A 16,556-nucleotide genomic window follows, 5' to 3' on the forward strand; every position below is an offset into this window, starting at 1 on the left:
GACTGCTACCTCTCGACCTTGGATCATTGATTCAGGGGCTTCGGGTCATATGATTGGACTCTCAGGTATATTTTCCTCCTTCCAAACATTCTCATCTAGTGTTACTTTAGCTCATGGTTCCTTAGCTAAAGTGACTGATTCTGGCATTGTTCATGTCACACCTTCTCTGCCTTTATCTTTAGTTTTGTATTTACCAAAACCTATAACTGTTTTGTAACCTTTTTCTCGGACTCTTGTGTGTTTCAGGATCTTACTACGAAGAAGATGATTGGTAGAGGTCGTGAGTCCCGGGGGGGGGGGGGGAGTTAGATACTTGAGGAGACTTCATCTATGGCGTGTTCCAGTGTGGCGTCACCCCACCAGATTCATTGTCGTTTGGGTCATCCTTCATTGGAGAGTTTGAAGCTGCTTGATCCTCGTTTTCGGTCACTTTCTAGTTTGAATTGCGAGTCCTGTCAGTTTGGGAAACTTCACTATGTGAGTTAACCACCTAGAGTCAATAAACAGCCTAACCAACCTTTTACTTTAGTTCATTCAGATGTATGGGGTCCTTGTCCTGTCATGTCCAAGTTGGGTTTTCGTTATTTTGTTACCTTTGTTGAGGATTATTCCAGGGTCACCTGGTTTTATTTAATGAAAAGTCGTTCAAAATTATTTTCCATCTTTTGTGTATTTCTGAATGAAGTCAATAATCAGTTTCAGACTCCTTTGCGTAGTCTTCGTAGTGATAATGCTAAGGAGTATTTTTCTGCCCATTTTGCTGATTTTATGGTGCAACGTGGTATTATTCATCAGTCCTCTTGTGCTGACATCCAACAACAAAATGGTGTAGCCGAGAGGAAGAATAGACATTTAATGGAAGTCACTCGATCTCTTTTATCTGAGATGAAATGGCTAAACCTTTTCGAGCAGATGCTGTTTTGACTGCGTGTTACCTCATTAACCGCATGACGTCTTCTGTTTTACGTGGTGGTATTCCCTTTTCTTTGTTATTTCCTTCTATGCCATTGTCTGTTTTACCACCATGGGTGTTTGGTAGTGTTTGCTTTCTTCGGGATCATCATCCTGGTGTTTCAAAGTTGGATCCCAAAGCTCTTAAGTGTAAGTTTGTTGGTTATTCCCGCACTCAAAAGGGTTATCGTTGTTATTCTTGAGTTGCAAAAATACTTTGTTACAGCTGATGTTTCCTTCTTTGAATCCACCCCATATGATGGTTCTTCTTTTACTGTGTCTGAGTTGGATGATGATCTTCCCGTTTCTATTGTTCAGTCCATTGTTAAACCTGTTCCACAGGTTGCCTCATCACCAACACCTCCTCCTATTGCCTTTACACGTCACCAATGGAAAGTATGGGCTCCCCCCGCTTCAGTTGCCTTTGCTCCATCTACTTCTTCGCCAACAGATCCTGCAATATGTATTTCTTCTCCCTTGGAACCTTCTTCTGATCTTGATATTCCTATTGCTCTTCGTAAAGGTGTTCGGAGTTGTACCCAACACCCCATTTCTAACTTTGTGTCCTATGTTTGTCTTCCACCTTCCATTCATGTTTGACTACTAATGAAAATCATCCTATTCCTAAGTCTGTTGCAGAGGCATTATCTCATCCTGGTTGGAGGGCTGCTATGAATGAGGAATTGTTGGCGTTGGAAGAAAATCAGACTTGGGATCTTGTTCCCTTACCCTCTGGTAAATCTGCCATTGGTTGTCGTTGGGTGTATGTGGTAAAAGTGAACCCTGAAGGGTCCTTGGCTCGTTTGAAGGCCGGTCTTGTGGCAAAGGGCTACGTCCAGGTACATGGTGTAGATTACCTGGATACTTTTCTCCTTTGGCAAAGCTTACTTCTGTCCGTATTTTGATTTCCCTTGCTGCCACTTATCATTGGCCGTTGTATCAGTCAGATGTTAAGAATGCTTTCTTACATGGAGATCTTAATGAGGAGGTTTATATGGAGCAACCTCCTAGGTTTGTTGCTTAGGGGGAGTCTGGTCTGGTGTGCAAGCAGAAGAAGTCATTATATGGTTTGAAACAGTCCCCTCGGGCTTGGTTTGGCAGGTTTACTGCGGTTGTGTTAGTTTTGGACTGAAACGGTGTGCTAGTGATCATTTTGTGTTTTTCCGTTGGTCTGGTGCAGGAAAAATATTTCTTGTGGTTTATGTAGATGATATAGTTATTACAGGAGATGATGTTTCTGCAATTGAAAGTTTGAAGGTACATTTGCAGCAAAAGTTTCAAACCAAGGATTTGGGAAAATTGAAGTATTTCTTGGGTGTGGAAGTAGCTCAGTCAAAGAAAGGATTTTCGCTTTCACAGCGAAAATATGTTATTGACCTTCTTTCAGAGATAGGGATGTTGGGTTCTAAACCTCTAGATACTCCCATGGATCATGGAAGAAGAACTCGCGCGATCTTGAAGAGTTTCTCGGTTTTTCAAGACCTCGAGACGAGATGTCAGGCGATACAAAAAATTACCCCATCTCGGCCGAGATCTTATGGTTTTGGTCATCTCGGTGGGAAATCTTGATATACAGACACCTTTTTATGCCAGAAACTAAGACAAATACTTATTTTTGCCTAATATCATTTAAGTAAATGATTCATTTACTTAAGATATTATTCATAAATAAGCATATACCCCCCCCCCCCCCATTTGAATCCAATAAAAATAGTTAAAAAATAAAATTCCAAAAGGATAAAAGGTCAACCCCCCAGTTCAAGTTGGATTTGTTTGAAAGCTTTCCAACAAATCCAAGAATACTTAAATCTAATTTATATTGAAAAAGTTATGTACCAGTCAAACTTAATTTGGTGTGCAAACGCTGCCAAAATCACTCTGAATGAAAATAATTTTTTGGACATCAAAACAAATGAACATTTTACCGCACTTTTGGTTTTTAGCAATGTTTTACCTATCGCCGAAAATCAAGTTTTTGTTCTTGAACTGGGGGGTTGACTTTTTATACTTTTGGAATTTTTTTTTTTTTAAACTATTTTTATTGGATTCAAATAGGGTGGTATTTGCTTATTTATGATAATATCTCAAGTAAATGAAATACTATTTCATTTACTTAAATGATATTAGGCATAAATAAATATCTGTTCTGGTTTCTGGCATGAGTATGTGTCTGTCCTAGTTTCCCACTAAGTGAAACTCCTATTTGGACTTTGATTTTTCAAACTATAATAGTGCCATTGTGTTTAAATGGCCCAAAATAGGTTGTGTACCAACTTTCATGACCAAACTAGGTCTAAAACCCACTGAAACCAGCCATCGAGTTGAAAAAAAAAATACCTCAACTCGTCGAGATCTCAGCCCGACTCGCTATTTTGGCTGGTCGAAACCTGTACTCGAGACGAGTTCTTCTATGCCATGGATCCTAATTTGAAACTTACTGCTGATGACATAGTTGTCAAGGCGTCGCCAAGGTGTCTAGGCGCCTTGGTCGACTTGGGCGCCTTGGACGCCTTGTTCGCCTAGTTGGTGTCGCCTTAAACTTTGGCCCTCTCCACTGCCTTGGGTTGCCTAACCGCCGTGACAACTATGGCTAATGATGGTGATGTCTTGCCTAATCCTGAGAAGTATCGGAGGCTAGTTGGGAAGTTAAATTATCTGACAGTGACTTTGCCTGATATTGCCTTTCCTGTGAGTGTAGTGAGTCAGTTTTTATCTGCTCCTCAGACTGTTATGCATATCTTGTGTTACCTTAAAAAGGCTCTTGGACGTGGTCTTCTCTATAGTGATCATGGCCATGGGCAGATAGAGGGTTTTTCGGATGCTGATTGAATAGGATCTCCGGTTGACAGAAGGTCTACTAAACGTTATTGTGTGTTTGTTGGAGGGAACTTGGTGTCCTGGAAGAGCAAGAAACAGACAATAGTTGCTCGTTCCAGTGCAAAGTTAGAGTATAGGGCTATGGCACATCCTACCTGTGAATTAATGTGGGTAAAACAGTTATTGGCTGAGCTTGGCTTTGTTGTTGATTCTCCGATGCCACTATGGTGTGACAATCAAGCTGCTCTCCATATTGCTTCAAAGCCAGTGTTTCATGAAAGAACGAAACACATTGAGGTTGACTGTCATTTTGTTCGAGAGAAGTTGCAACAAGGGCTGATTTCTCCTTGTCATGTTCGTACAGGAGAGCCACTTGCAGATGTATTTACCAAGTCTTTGGGGAGTGCAAGAATGGATTATATTTGTAACAAGCTGGGCATGATTAACATCTATGCTCCAGCTTGAGGGGGAGTGTTATCGAGAATGTGAGACTCTCTGTATTAGCGCCTGCCTCTAATACCAAGAGGAGAAAGGAGTAAGGAAGGCAATTTGGTCCTGTATTGGTTTATTTAGTTTTGTGGGTATTTTACTGTTATACCCTTTATTATGTTTATTTAATGAAGTTGGAGGGAGGAGACAGACTTAATTCTTTTCTCCCAAAGTTACACCATCGTCTCTCTCTCTCTCTCTCTCTTGATTTTCTTTTTTTTCCTCTGTTTTTCTCTTCTTTTCTTCATATTATTTACAACTATGGAGCCCTATAATCAAGTATGACACCATAGACGCCCATGACTTCCCACTTCCCAGTAGTTCACTAAATTAGATGCCGAGAAACGATGAATCATGGAGCAACCTGAATAAAGAATACCAAAAGTAACAAAGAGGTGCAGCAGAAATGAAGTGATATTAATGTAGTGCTAATCCTAAACCAGTGAAATCCAGTGGGAGTTCAGTTTGCGACAAGATCACAGGAAAAAAGGACAAACCAGATTTGAAAAGAAAACTCAAAACAGAATAACAATAGGTATGATTTGGCTAATAATCAAGTTGAAGGGTCTGATTTTAGTGTAGAAGAGTTTGAAGTGTGATCAAAATCCAATGGTCAGATTCACACTTATAGAGTAATCCTACTTGGGGAACGATAGCTCAATAACTGCAGAAACGATGGACAGAATGGAGGGTTCAAACCAATGATCAATTAAGGCTCTAACAGTTGAATAACCAGTAATGGAAAGTAGGAACAAAACAGCCAAAACAAATTCAGAAATCTAAAGATTTAACAAATCCTAGTTGCAACAGGATTTCCAGTATTAATTAGAAAGTTCAGATTTTGCAATAGTAGCAAGATTCAGAACTAATAGCAGAACAGAGAATTAAAATAAGAATACATATATCACTTTTAAAATAAGAAATCGGGAGAAATCCAAGTTGAAGTAGGAAACTAGATTTCAATTGGAAAGACAGGATTTTTTTGGGGTGTTGAAATGAAAGCTGAAATAAAAAGATATGATCAGGAATTACCATCTGATTTGCAGGAGGGCTGGAATCACCACCAGCACCCCAACCTTGGAATCACCACAAGGGAGCCTGCTGAATCACCACAGCAGGGAGCCTTCTAAATCACCACAGAACCAAAAGTAAAAAAATCCAACTTCATTACTCAAATTCGAGCACAATGTTGCAGCCCCTTAGAAACTTATATAAAAGACTCAAAAAAACTGAAGGCCTAAACCAATCCTGAACTGATTAGGTAACTTAAACTAGATTGAAAAAAGGGACCAGGAACGGTCTGATTCCTCATTTGATAAGACCGCTGATGCAGTGTAAGGGCAGTCCAAACAGGCGCCTTAAGGACCTACTTGGGTTTGGTTATAATCATCCCAAATCAAGGGCTATTCTGGCCATGTTTAGGCCATGTTCAGGCCCATATTTGGGCTTATGTGATGGTGTATTTACGCCCACAGGTCCATCCAGGTTCTGCCTCAAATAACCATCGAACAGCAGTTTTAAGGAGGAGATTCTTATCAGATTTCGTGGGGCCCAGCTTGGACTATGTGTGGAGGTTTTGTTGAAGTTTTGTTTACTTGCGGTAGAAGACATTTGGAAATATTTTGTGAGCCCAGGGACAGCTTGCGTGAAGGAGAATGGAAGCTGCTGTTGAGATCTTTTAGTTCATTATCTACTTTCTATTTTGATTACCTACAATTTACTTGTAAGTTGTAACTACTAGTTAGTTAAGTAACTTCTAATTTCAGCTTTCAGTTTTAGAAAGTAGGATTTCCTTTTATTGTAATAGTATCTAGAAGTTTCTATCTTTCCCATGCATGGAGAGTTAAATTTTGTATTGGAACATATTAATCCAAGAAGGGAGAGAGCCTCCCCCGATTTGAAGAATGAAGAAAAGTCTTGGTTTTGTAACCATGGCTGAGTGAGTCAGTTCCTGTGAGAGGCAGTGTACGGTGAGAGACCATAGGTGAGAGACCCTTCCTATTCCTTCTTATTCTCCCTCCTTTCTCTTGATCTCGTTTGTTTCTATTTTGTTGTTTTCTGCAAATTTTCAACCATTCGAGAAGCATCCGAAGCTTTATAGCCCTGCTGGAATTTCTGTGGAACACTGAAGGTGACTGATCTGTTGCTGATACATCAAACCCTGGTGAAAGATTGAAGACACGTCCTGCGGCTCCACTGGTTGATGTCCTACTGCAGCAATCTTCAACCACCTGGATTTCTAGATCTGTTGTATTGACTCTGTAATACCAGTCTACATTCCCTCCTTCGATGGTAATTTGAGTTTGATCTACTGGATGGTTTGCCGATAAACAGTGAGTTGCTATTTTGATTCTACTTTCTAATTTTGAGATCCTGTAATAATTCAGAATCTGACCATCAGAATGGATTGATGTTTTGAAGAGTGGTTCAACACCAATAGACCTACCCTTGTTAGGGATATCATTCCCATCAGAATACTTAGTTGCTAACTTTGTAATCACTTACTATTTCTGAGTTTCTCTCATAACTCATGATTCAGCCAATAGAAAAGGCATCCGAGTTCCTGACTTTCTAATTTTGTTACCTGCTATTTTTCTGGCTATTGATTTGTTTCCTGACCAGCCGATAGAACAGAAATTGTTACTGGTTGTTTCTTTGTGGCCAGACTTAATTCCAAGGTACTGTTATAAGAGTACTAAGTGTCAAAACACCTTGCTGTGAGGTGTTAATGTTATGTTCTGTTGCTGAGTTAGATGCTGTGATCTAGTTTAGCCTAGTTAGTGAGTTCTACTGTGAGATTAGTTCTAAATGGTCTAGTTAAGGACTGGTCTTACATTAACTGCTCTTAGAAACTAGACTAACTAGACTAACTAATAAAGTAAATCTCATACTCATCATTCCTATCCATATTTTCGGCCCATTAAATTGGCTTATTATAATAAAAACACATTGGACCAAAGACCCAACATGTATAGAACCCACCCCAAGGCTTATTTCCACTAAAAATAAGTCAACTTTTACTGATTTATCTGCATCAGATATCAAAGAAATATCATTTACTATGCTTCAGCATGGTTCTGTATGAACATTCTCAGGGGGGAGGGGCACGAACCTTGGATGGAATTTTTATTTTGATCAATTTTTTCCAGAGCAGGAATGCAAAATGCAGCGGTCTTCCCTGTTCCATTTTTGGCTCTTGCAAGAATATCACTTCCAGTCAGCGCTATTGGGATACTTTCTTCCTGGATTGGAGAAGGTCTCTCAAAACCCTTTTCATATATGCCCATAAGCAGTTCCCGTTTAAGAAAGTAGTCCTCAAATTCATTTCCTTTGGTAACCGTAACATCCTAAAAATAAGTCAATAAAAAATTTCAATCTGCTAAGTCTCCAAATCCCATAAACTAATGTTTCACATCAAAATGAAAAAAGATTATATATTATCCATCAATCACAACAATATTTTCACAGAAATGCAGTAAAAAACGGAAATTATCCCACAATAGAAATTGAAAGGAGCAAAAGAATAAATTTATGTGAATTATCTCTTTCCAAAGAAAATAAACTAAGCCCTTTTTATCAAGAAATTCTTTCCATTGTCAAAAAAAAGGAAAGGCTAAAGAGACCCCAACATCAACCTAATTACAAGGGTTTGGGATTGGTCTGTGTGTAAGAAAGATCCACCATCCATTGGTGTCAGGTTACCAAAAGTCAGCTAATAAGTTCCACGAGATGCATCATAATTAACCATTATACACATTTTGCACATAAGCAAGCAACCATATGGATCCATTAATTAATTTTACAAAATGGAAATACAACAACAACTAAGCCTTATCCAAAGTAAATGGGTTCGGCTACATGGATCCTTGCCCTCCAATCAGCTCTATTCGAGGTCATACTTGATACAAGGCCCTAAGCTATGCATTACTTTCCTCACCACTTCCCCTAAGGTCATTTTAGGTCTGACCCTGGCTCTTTTAGTTCCTTCAATATGAATCAAATCAGTCCTTTGTACTGGAGCATCCAAAGGCCTCTGTTGAACATGGCCATGCCACCTCAAACAACTTTCTCGTAGCTTATCATGTATCGAAGTTACTCCCAAACCAGCTCTAATATGATCATTGCTTACTTTATCCTTCCTAATTTTGCCACTCATCCATCTCAACATCCTCATCTCCACTACACTGAGTTTATCTATATGATGCTTCTTAACTGCCCAACATTCCGTACCATACATCATAGCCGGTCGGATGACTGTCCTATAAAATTTTCCTTTAAGTTTTCAAGGAATACACCTATCACACAACACTCCTGACACACCTCTCAACTTCATCCATCCTATTTTAATTCTCTATGAAACATCATCCTCTATATCACGTTCTTTATTTATGATTGAGCCAAGATACCTAAAATAATCCATTTGCAAAATCTCCCTCTCATCAATTTTCACCATCTCATTATCTGTCCTATTGTAACCAAAGTTACACACCATATACTCTATATTCATTCTATTTATCTTGAAATCTTTTGATTCCAAGTTGGATCTCCACAACTCTAACTTGGCATTAATCCCTGCTTTTGTCTCATCCACCAAAACAATATCATCAGCAAAAAGCATACACCAAGGAACCTCATCTTGAATGTCTATAGTTACATCCATGATAAACGCAAACAAATAAGAGCTTAAAGCTTATCCTTAATGTAACCCAATTGTAATTGGGAATTCACTACCTTGGCCCCGCACAGTTCTTACACTTGTCACCGCACCATCATACATATCTTTAATATTTACTTGAAACATTTCTCTTCTCTAGTACTAGCCAGATTGACTCTCTAGGGACTCTGTCATAAGCCTTTTCTAGGTCAAAAAAGACCATATGGAGATCCTTCTTACAATCTCTAAATCTTTCCATAAGTCTCCTATTTAGGTAAATAGCTTTCGTCTTGGATCTTCCTAGCATAAAACCAAATTAGTTCTCCATAATAGTAGTTTCTTGTCTCAAGTGGGTTTCAATAACCCTCTCTCATAATTTCATAGTATGACTCATTAGTTTTATGCCTCTATAGTTATTGCTGTTTTGAATATCACCTTTATTTTTGTAAATCGGAACCACGATGCTTCTCCTCCATTCATCTGGCATTTTCCTTGCACTCATAATCTTATTAAACAGTTTGGTTAGCCAAGATAAACCACAAATTCCTAAGTTCTTCCATACTTCAATTGGGATCTCATATGGGCCTTGTGCCTTGCCTACTTTCATCCTCCTTAGAGCTTCTTTTACTTTAAACACCCTAATTCTTCATATGTATCTACAACATGTAGTGTCTTGATGGATAATGCAGCCTTCCAAAACACTATTACTTGAAGTGTCTTCATTTAGTAGGTTGCAAAAATAACCTTCCCATCTCTTCTTAATGTCCTCATCCCTTATTAGTACTTTACCATCTTCACATTTAATACATCTAACATGGTCAAGATCTCTACTCTTCCTTTCCCTCACTTTAACTATCTTATAGATAGTTTTTCCCCTTCTTTTGTGCTCAGATTGTTATAAAGATCTTCATATTTCTTCGCCCTTACTTTTCCCATAATCTTCTTAGCTTCATTTCTAGCAAATTTATACCTTTGTACATCCTCTACATCCTTAGTCCTTTGCCATCTCTTAAAACGAGCCTTCTTAGTCTTAATGGCTGTTTGAACCTCATCATACCACCACCAAGACTCTCTAGAGGAATGATGTTTTCCTTTCAGTTCGCCTAGGACATCTTTAGAAACCTTCTTAATACAAGTAGTCATCTCATTCCACATCGTATTTGTTTCTACCTCAAAGTCCCACATTCCTTGTTTGACCTCTTCATTAGTAAAAGATTTCAAAGTATCTCTTTTAAGCTCCACCACCTTATCCTAGGAAAAATAAGGTCACCTTTCTTACGATTCTGTGTAGTAACGCACATATCAATGACCACTAATCTATGTTGTGTGGTTAGGCATTCCCCTGGTATAACCTTACAGTCCTTACATAACAATCTATCGGACCTTCTAGTTAGGAAAAAATATATTTGGTTACTATGAAGCCCAGTTTTAAAGGTAACTAAATGCTCCTCTATCTTGTCAAAGTAAGTGTTTACAATGGATAAGTCACAAGCTACAGAAAAATCTAAAATTGAGATCCCCTCCTCATTCCTCTCTCCGAAGCCATATCCTCCATTTACACCTTCATAGCCTCTACGATCTTTCCCAACATGTCCATTCAGACCACAAATTGAATCTACTGCTTATTCTGATGAATCTACAAATTCCATTACATAACCAATCTGAAAAATCCAAATAAGAAAAAAAAAAGTATAAACTTGAATAATCCAACCCAAATCCCACACCCATATCCCATATCATGCGGCTCATGTTGCATCCAGTATGCCTTCAGCTAAAACACATGGTACATGTATCACAGAGGTGTACAGTACAACTGATGCTCAAGGGGAGGGAAGTTAGCACATATATCACTACTCCTACCATTGTTCAAACTAGGCTTGACAACCTAGAATGTATATTCTGACTAATCATATCCTTGAATACAATACATATAGAATCCCAAAAATAATCAAATCCCTGCCTTCATAAGATCCTATATGTGGTTTCAGCAAGTTGATCAATTGCACTGATGTTTGTTCGAGACAAATGCAACAAGCCATGTTCTGGCATATCTCCCCACAACAATGGAAAGACATCCATACCTCATGACTGAAACATCCTACACAACATCAACATAAGACAGACATCTAGGATGATGTGACCCTGGGAAATACGGTGAACTGCATGAATATGGTCCAAGGGTCCTGTCCATAAGAAGTTTCTAATTCTTGAAAGCAGACCTCTTCCCAACAACCCAAAGGAGAAAAGATAATTCGATTCTGTATAAAACATCAAATTGAGATTCGCCTGTGAATGAACCAGATCTGTCAGTGTTAAGGGTGTCAATCTGGAACCGTAACCGTATACCGAAACCGAAACCGCCCGTGTAAAACCGTACCAAACCGCACCGTTGCAAAAACGGTACGGTACGGTATGGTCAAACGGTATTGACCACGGTACAGTACGGTATTGGTTTTTACGGTCATACCGTCGGTATGTACCAAAACCGTACCGTTTTACCGTAACCGTACCGTTTTCATACCGTATGCATACCGTTTTTGCACCGTATATATACCGTTTTCATATTCATACCGTTTTTTGTACCGTACATATACCATTTTCATACCGTACCAAAACCGTACCGTATATATACCGTTTTCATACCGTACCGAAACCGTACCGTAGCGGTACGGTGGCGGTATTGAAAATAGGGTTCTTAAACGGTACGGTACGGTATCGGTATTGGGTACCTATTTTTGGTACCGTACCGAAACTGTACCGTATTACCGAAACCGTACCGTTTTACAAGCCTAGTCAGTGTGCCCTTCTATCCACTTCTCCCCTATTGATCTTGGATGGATTGCGCAAGCAAGTATAGGAGCTGGATCAGACTTCGCATGTTCCAATGATTCATAGCAGAATGCAAAAGAGAAGCGAAACCATCTGATCAGGATTAATAGGTGAACGGGGCATTGTCGACATTTTGGTGGCTCTATTCCTGTCGGTTCAGTCATCTCGGAGCCAGGCACCTGCTGCTGCGGCTTTCCTTTTGTTGATCAACAGTGATAAGTCTATACTTTCTTTTACTCTGGCCCTACAAAAACGGAATACCTCACCCAGGGATCCCTAAATTTTGATCTCTAACTTGAGGCCTTAAGCCCTGTAGAGACAAACAAATTTCTATTTAATTGAACACAGGCGCCCATATAATCAATTGCACAACAACAAACCTGTATCTCATACCCTAAACATTTTATACCCAGACATAAGAATACTATACTCGTAAAAAGTGGTTCTTTACATCCATTTGACAAATGCTCAATATGTCTCCTCAATAAAATATCCCAGTCATCTGTCTCACTCCCCACCTCACTAAAATGCCCCTTTCCAATTAAACCTTTCACTTCTAAAATACCACACACACCCCCCCCCCCCCCCAACCAAAAAAAAAGGAAAAAAAGAGTTAAAAAATCCCCCTAATCCCCAGAAGGGCGTCCCTCTTCCTAGTAACATGGAAGAGTGATGTCATCTATACCAGCTATCTGTAAGGTACCATCTAGGAAGGCCATGTGCACAGTAATGGTCCGTATCAATCCAACAGTATAAGATGCATGGCACATTACAGAAGTTTGTTAGAAGTCTTGACAACCCATTTGGTGGCATTAAACTGTAGATAATAAATACAGAATAGTGAAAACCCATTACATTTGGCTGGCAAAATTTATGTCTCAAAGGAATCCATGTGTATTTTTCTTTTTTATTTTTAGTTATCAAAGATTATCCAATCAAATGTCATTCCAAAAGATGAAAGAAAATTATTACTTCCACTTCTTTCAATGTCAACAGAGCTTTGATCCTTAAAAAGAATAAAGCCATCTTTGCACACAATCAAGGCTCTGTGAATTTGTATTATTAGTGGAAATGGTATTAAATATAAGGGCTATTTTTTTCCGCAAATTTCTCTCATATTTTATAAATTGTCTACCAAAGCTGATAATGTGTACTTTAAGTCAGTTTCTTATTGGATATGGATTCATATTAATTGGTCATACATCATACAATCTCTCTAACTGATTTAAAAAGAAAAAAGCAGCACTTTTAACTGTTTGAGCCTGGGTTCATCATCCTAATCTTTCAAACGCCATCCTGACAAGGGTTTAAGTATTGGTATTGGGTATCGTATCAGCAGGGTGATTAAAGGAAACGTATCGTATCATATCGGAGAGATGCAAGATATGCATGGATGTGATGTGCTAAGATACATATAAAATACAGTTTTGAAGCATAAAACATTTTATTATGCAATATGTAAATATATATCAGCTTGATGCAAGGATTTGGGTTGTTTTTACCTAATCTAGAGATGCATAATAAAAAAAAGGAGAGAGAGATTTGCAACTTCACTACTTTTTCACCCAAATCTGTTTCAATCCGTGATTTGAACGTTGTAAATCCCTAAACTTGTTGAAATAGAGAAGAACTGAAGATTAAGGTTGTTTTTTATGTTAGTCTTGTTAGATTTTTCCTCCAACTCATATCGAAAAGAAAAACAAGTTTCCAAGGCCTTCGGTTGCTCTCAGTTTCGTATCTCTCTCACACTTTCTGTTTTGCAGGTTTAAAAGGAGGCGTATCGAGTGTATATACCCTGTATCAGACCATACCAATCCTATATTGGTCGATACAATTTGTTGTTGTTTTTTTTTTTTTAATAAGTATGGTATTGAAATCAACCGAAGCCGAAATGAAACAATACAATACTTAACCCTGCATCTTGACCATTTCATGACGTCACAAGTCCAAGTAGAATGTTTGTGGTTTAGTGGGTAGGTGGATGTCAGTGTTAAGAGAGGTATGGGCTCATTTGAAGCTGTGTGCTGATGTCACATCGTACACATAAGATATGGTGGAAGAGTCATTAGTAAACTTGAAGAATCTAACATTCATCAGGGGAAAAAAGCTTCAAACCATAATATTGCAAGTAGCCTGGATATGGGATGGTGAAGAGGTGCCTCACTCACATTGACGTTAATTCATCTAACTTTTTGATATGGAACAGTAAGTCAAGGAAACATGAACAACCTCCGAGAGTTCAGAAATACAATTTTGGCTTTTTATCCCAAAATAAAATATATGCATATCTTTTCTTGTGGCCTTCTCACCTGGTGGAATCATACCACTGCCTTTCTCCATCTGGCTTGGTTTTCCGGATGGATTAGTAGTTACATGCTACCACCTTGGTATGGTGAGGCACTTTCTTTTGGAATCTTGCCGTTCTCCACACATATATGTCCGGATGCGGGAGGATTTGGAGCATAAGCTCACAGAAGATGGGGAGTATTTTGTGGAAAAGGTGATGCTCAGATATTGGGTTTCTTTTAACACACCCGCAACTATAGCTTTTGTGATGCATAGTTGTCACGGTGTCTTGGAGACCCAAGGCGGTGGAGAGGGTCCAAATTTCAGGCGACACCAACTAGGCGACCAAGGCGCCTAGACGCCTTGACAACTATGTTGTGATGCAAATTTTATGAAGAACAAAAGGGTTTTACTTAATACGGACAAGTGTAAGGGACATGCTCACATACTAGTAGTTTGTATTGGGGTTGGAAAAACGAATTTCCAACTTTCTCTTTGAGATGTGAGCAACACACGAAAACGGTATGTGCAAGATCACCCAAAAACACAAAAAAGAAAAACAAGCACATACACAAAGAAGAGGCAAGAGATTTACGTGGTTCGGCAAAACCACCTACATCTATTATGAATCAAAAGAAGAAAAAATAGTATAACCCTTGTGATTTGATACCCAAACCCAAGCCCCATGTACTCCCTTTTCTTATCTCCCATTCACTCTACATACCTTCACCTTGGCTCCTTGCTTGGTCCTCGTACACATGTTGCACCAAAATTGTACCTCTTGGACTCTCACTTGGATTCTCACATCTTGGCTCCTAGCTTGGATCAATACTACTCTCTTTGGTAAACACCTCTATAATTATTATAGGACTCTTTCTCTACATTGTTGTTTTCTCTCTCCTTAGAGACTCCACTTTGCTTAATGCCTCCAACCACTTCCATTCCTTTGAAAGACCCAATCTTGTTGAAGACACCACTCTTCCACTTACTTGGAAGACTTCACCTCTTTGGAAAACTCCACCTCCTCTACTCTCTTGGAAGACTCAACCTTGCAAGCATCCACTCACTCTCTTTCTTCTTCTCATGGTAGAGAAAATCCACTATACACACATCCCCAAGTGATCCTAATGTAAAGCTAGGTTAGGGTAACCTAGCCCCAATTAACCCACAATAAAACACAGCAGTCCACCAGCAATAACCCTAACAGCAGGGTACAAACCAGGTCCGAAAATAGGACTTAGGGTTCAGATCAAACACAACTTTCAGCCACTTAAAAGGAACTGTGAACAGTGCCAAATGCAAGGCCGAGAATACTCAGCAAGCCCTCAAAACAGGGACTGATTTGGATGGCCAGAAACAGTAGGTCACCAAATTAGAGAGTAAGGAATTAGGTATAGAAACCAAACCAGCCGTGGGAATGGATCCAAATTTGGATCGAGTGGAGCTGACAGTGAGGGGACCCCTTGCTGAAAATATGAGCCAATTCTGATGGTTCAGTTGGAAGTTATAAGGGATAATGTAGGAAGAGGTTCAGCTAAGGACTGTTCTACAGTAGGATCGTTATATAACCATATCAATTGGCTAGAACAAAGATAACAGCAACAAAAGCAGACAAAATAAAGACTGAAATAATCAGAAAATAACCAACAATAGATTTCGTAACTCAGAAACTCAAATGGAGCTAGGGAACCAATCAAAGGTAGGTCTTATTGGGTTGAATGAACCTTCAAAATCTCAGCCATAAGTGATGGCTAGATGCCGAGATATCAACAGATCTCAGAATTAGAAGCTTAAGTTCAGATTTAGAAACTCAATGATATAATCAAACCTAACCAGGGGATTGGGGCTCAATTTATCATCGAAGGAAAGATTCATTGAGGGTACTTCAGCCTCCAAATATCATCAACAACTGATGGATTGATCAGGAGATCAGAGAGCTTGAAGTTGCTGCAATAAAACTCAGATGTGCAGGTGTTATATAACAGCAGGCTTGATTTAGGTCTTTGAAGTATACTCTCATAGTGATTAGTTGCAGTCACAGAAAATAGCACAGTAGTGTTGGTCGATTAGGGAAGGGAGGAGAAGAGAAGATAGAAGTAATAGGCAATAGAAGGTTGGGGGATAGATGGATTTAGCTCTCCCAGCAAGGCTCCTTCAGCCCTTAGGATTAGGCTCTCTCAACCAGGCTCCTTCAGCCCTTAGGATTATGCTCTCTCGGCCAGGCTCCTTCAGCCCTTCAAGTCAATCACTCAACTTGAAAAGAAATCACACTTGCAGCAAAGCAAAGTAATATTTTCATTCATCATAATGGTTCTTATGGCTTAAAACAGCCTTACAAACATATAGAAGTAAAAACCTTGACTTTAGAAAAATAGAAACAACCTAACTTCCACCAAACATTGACTTCTTACCACCAAACTCTTACCTAATTTTGAAATAGGAGCCTTCCTATTCCACCAACTCTCCACCTACCACCAATGACCATGACTTTAGAAAATAGAAACAAGACCAACATGACAAGAAACAATAA

At 39.1% G+C, this 16,556-nt stretch overlaps 1 protein-coding gene across 1 annotated transcript in view; it reads right to left on the reverse strand.

Annotated features, from left to right (window-relative positions):
* The window catches only part of LOC122652145 (DEAD-box ATP-dependent RNA helicase 6-like), a 36,023-nt gene that overhangs the window by 11,704 nt on the left and 7,763 nt on the right, over positions 1 to 16,556 (reverse strand). Inside the window, exon 3 of the mRNA XM_043845817.1 lies at positions 7,370 to 7,604. Coding sequence (XP_043701752.1) covers positions 7,370 to 7,604 — 235 coding nt within the window. The remainder of the gene's footprint in view (positions 1 to 7,369; positions 7,605 to 16,556) is intronic.

This window comes from Telopea speciosissima, chromosome 2 (assembly GCF_018873765.1).
Source record: "Telopea speciosissima isolate NSW1024214 ecotype Mountain lineage chromosome 2, Tspe_v1, whole genome shotgun sequence".
Taxonomy (NCBI): Eukaryota; Viridiplantae; Streptophyta; class Magnoliopsida; order Proteales; family Proteaceae; genus Telopea; species Telopea speciosissima.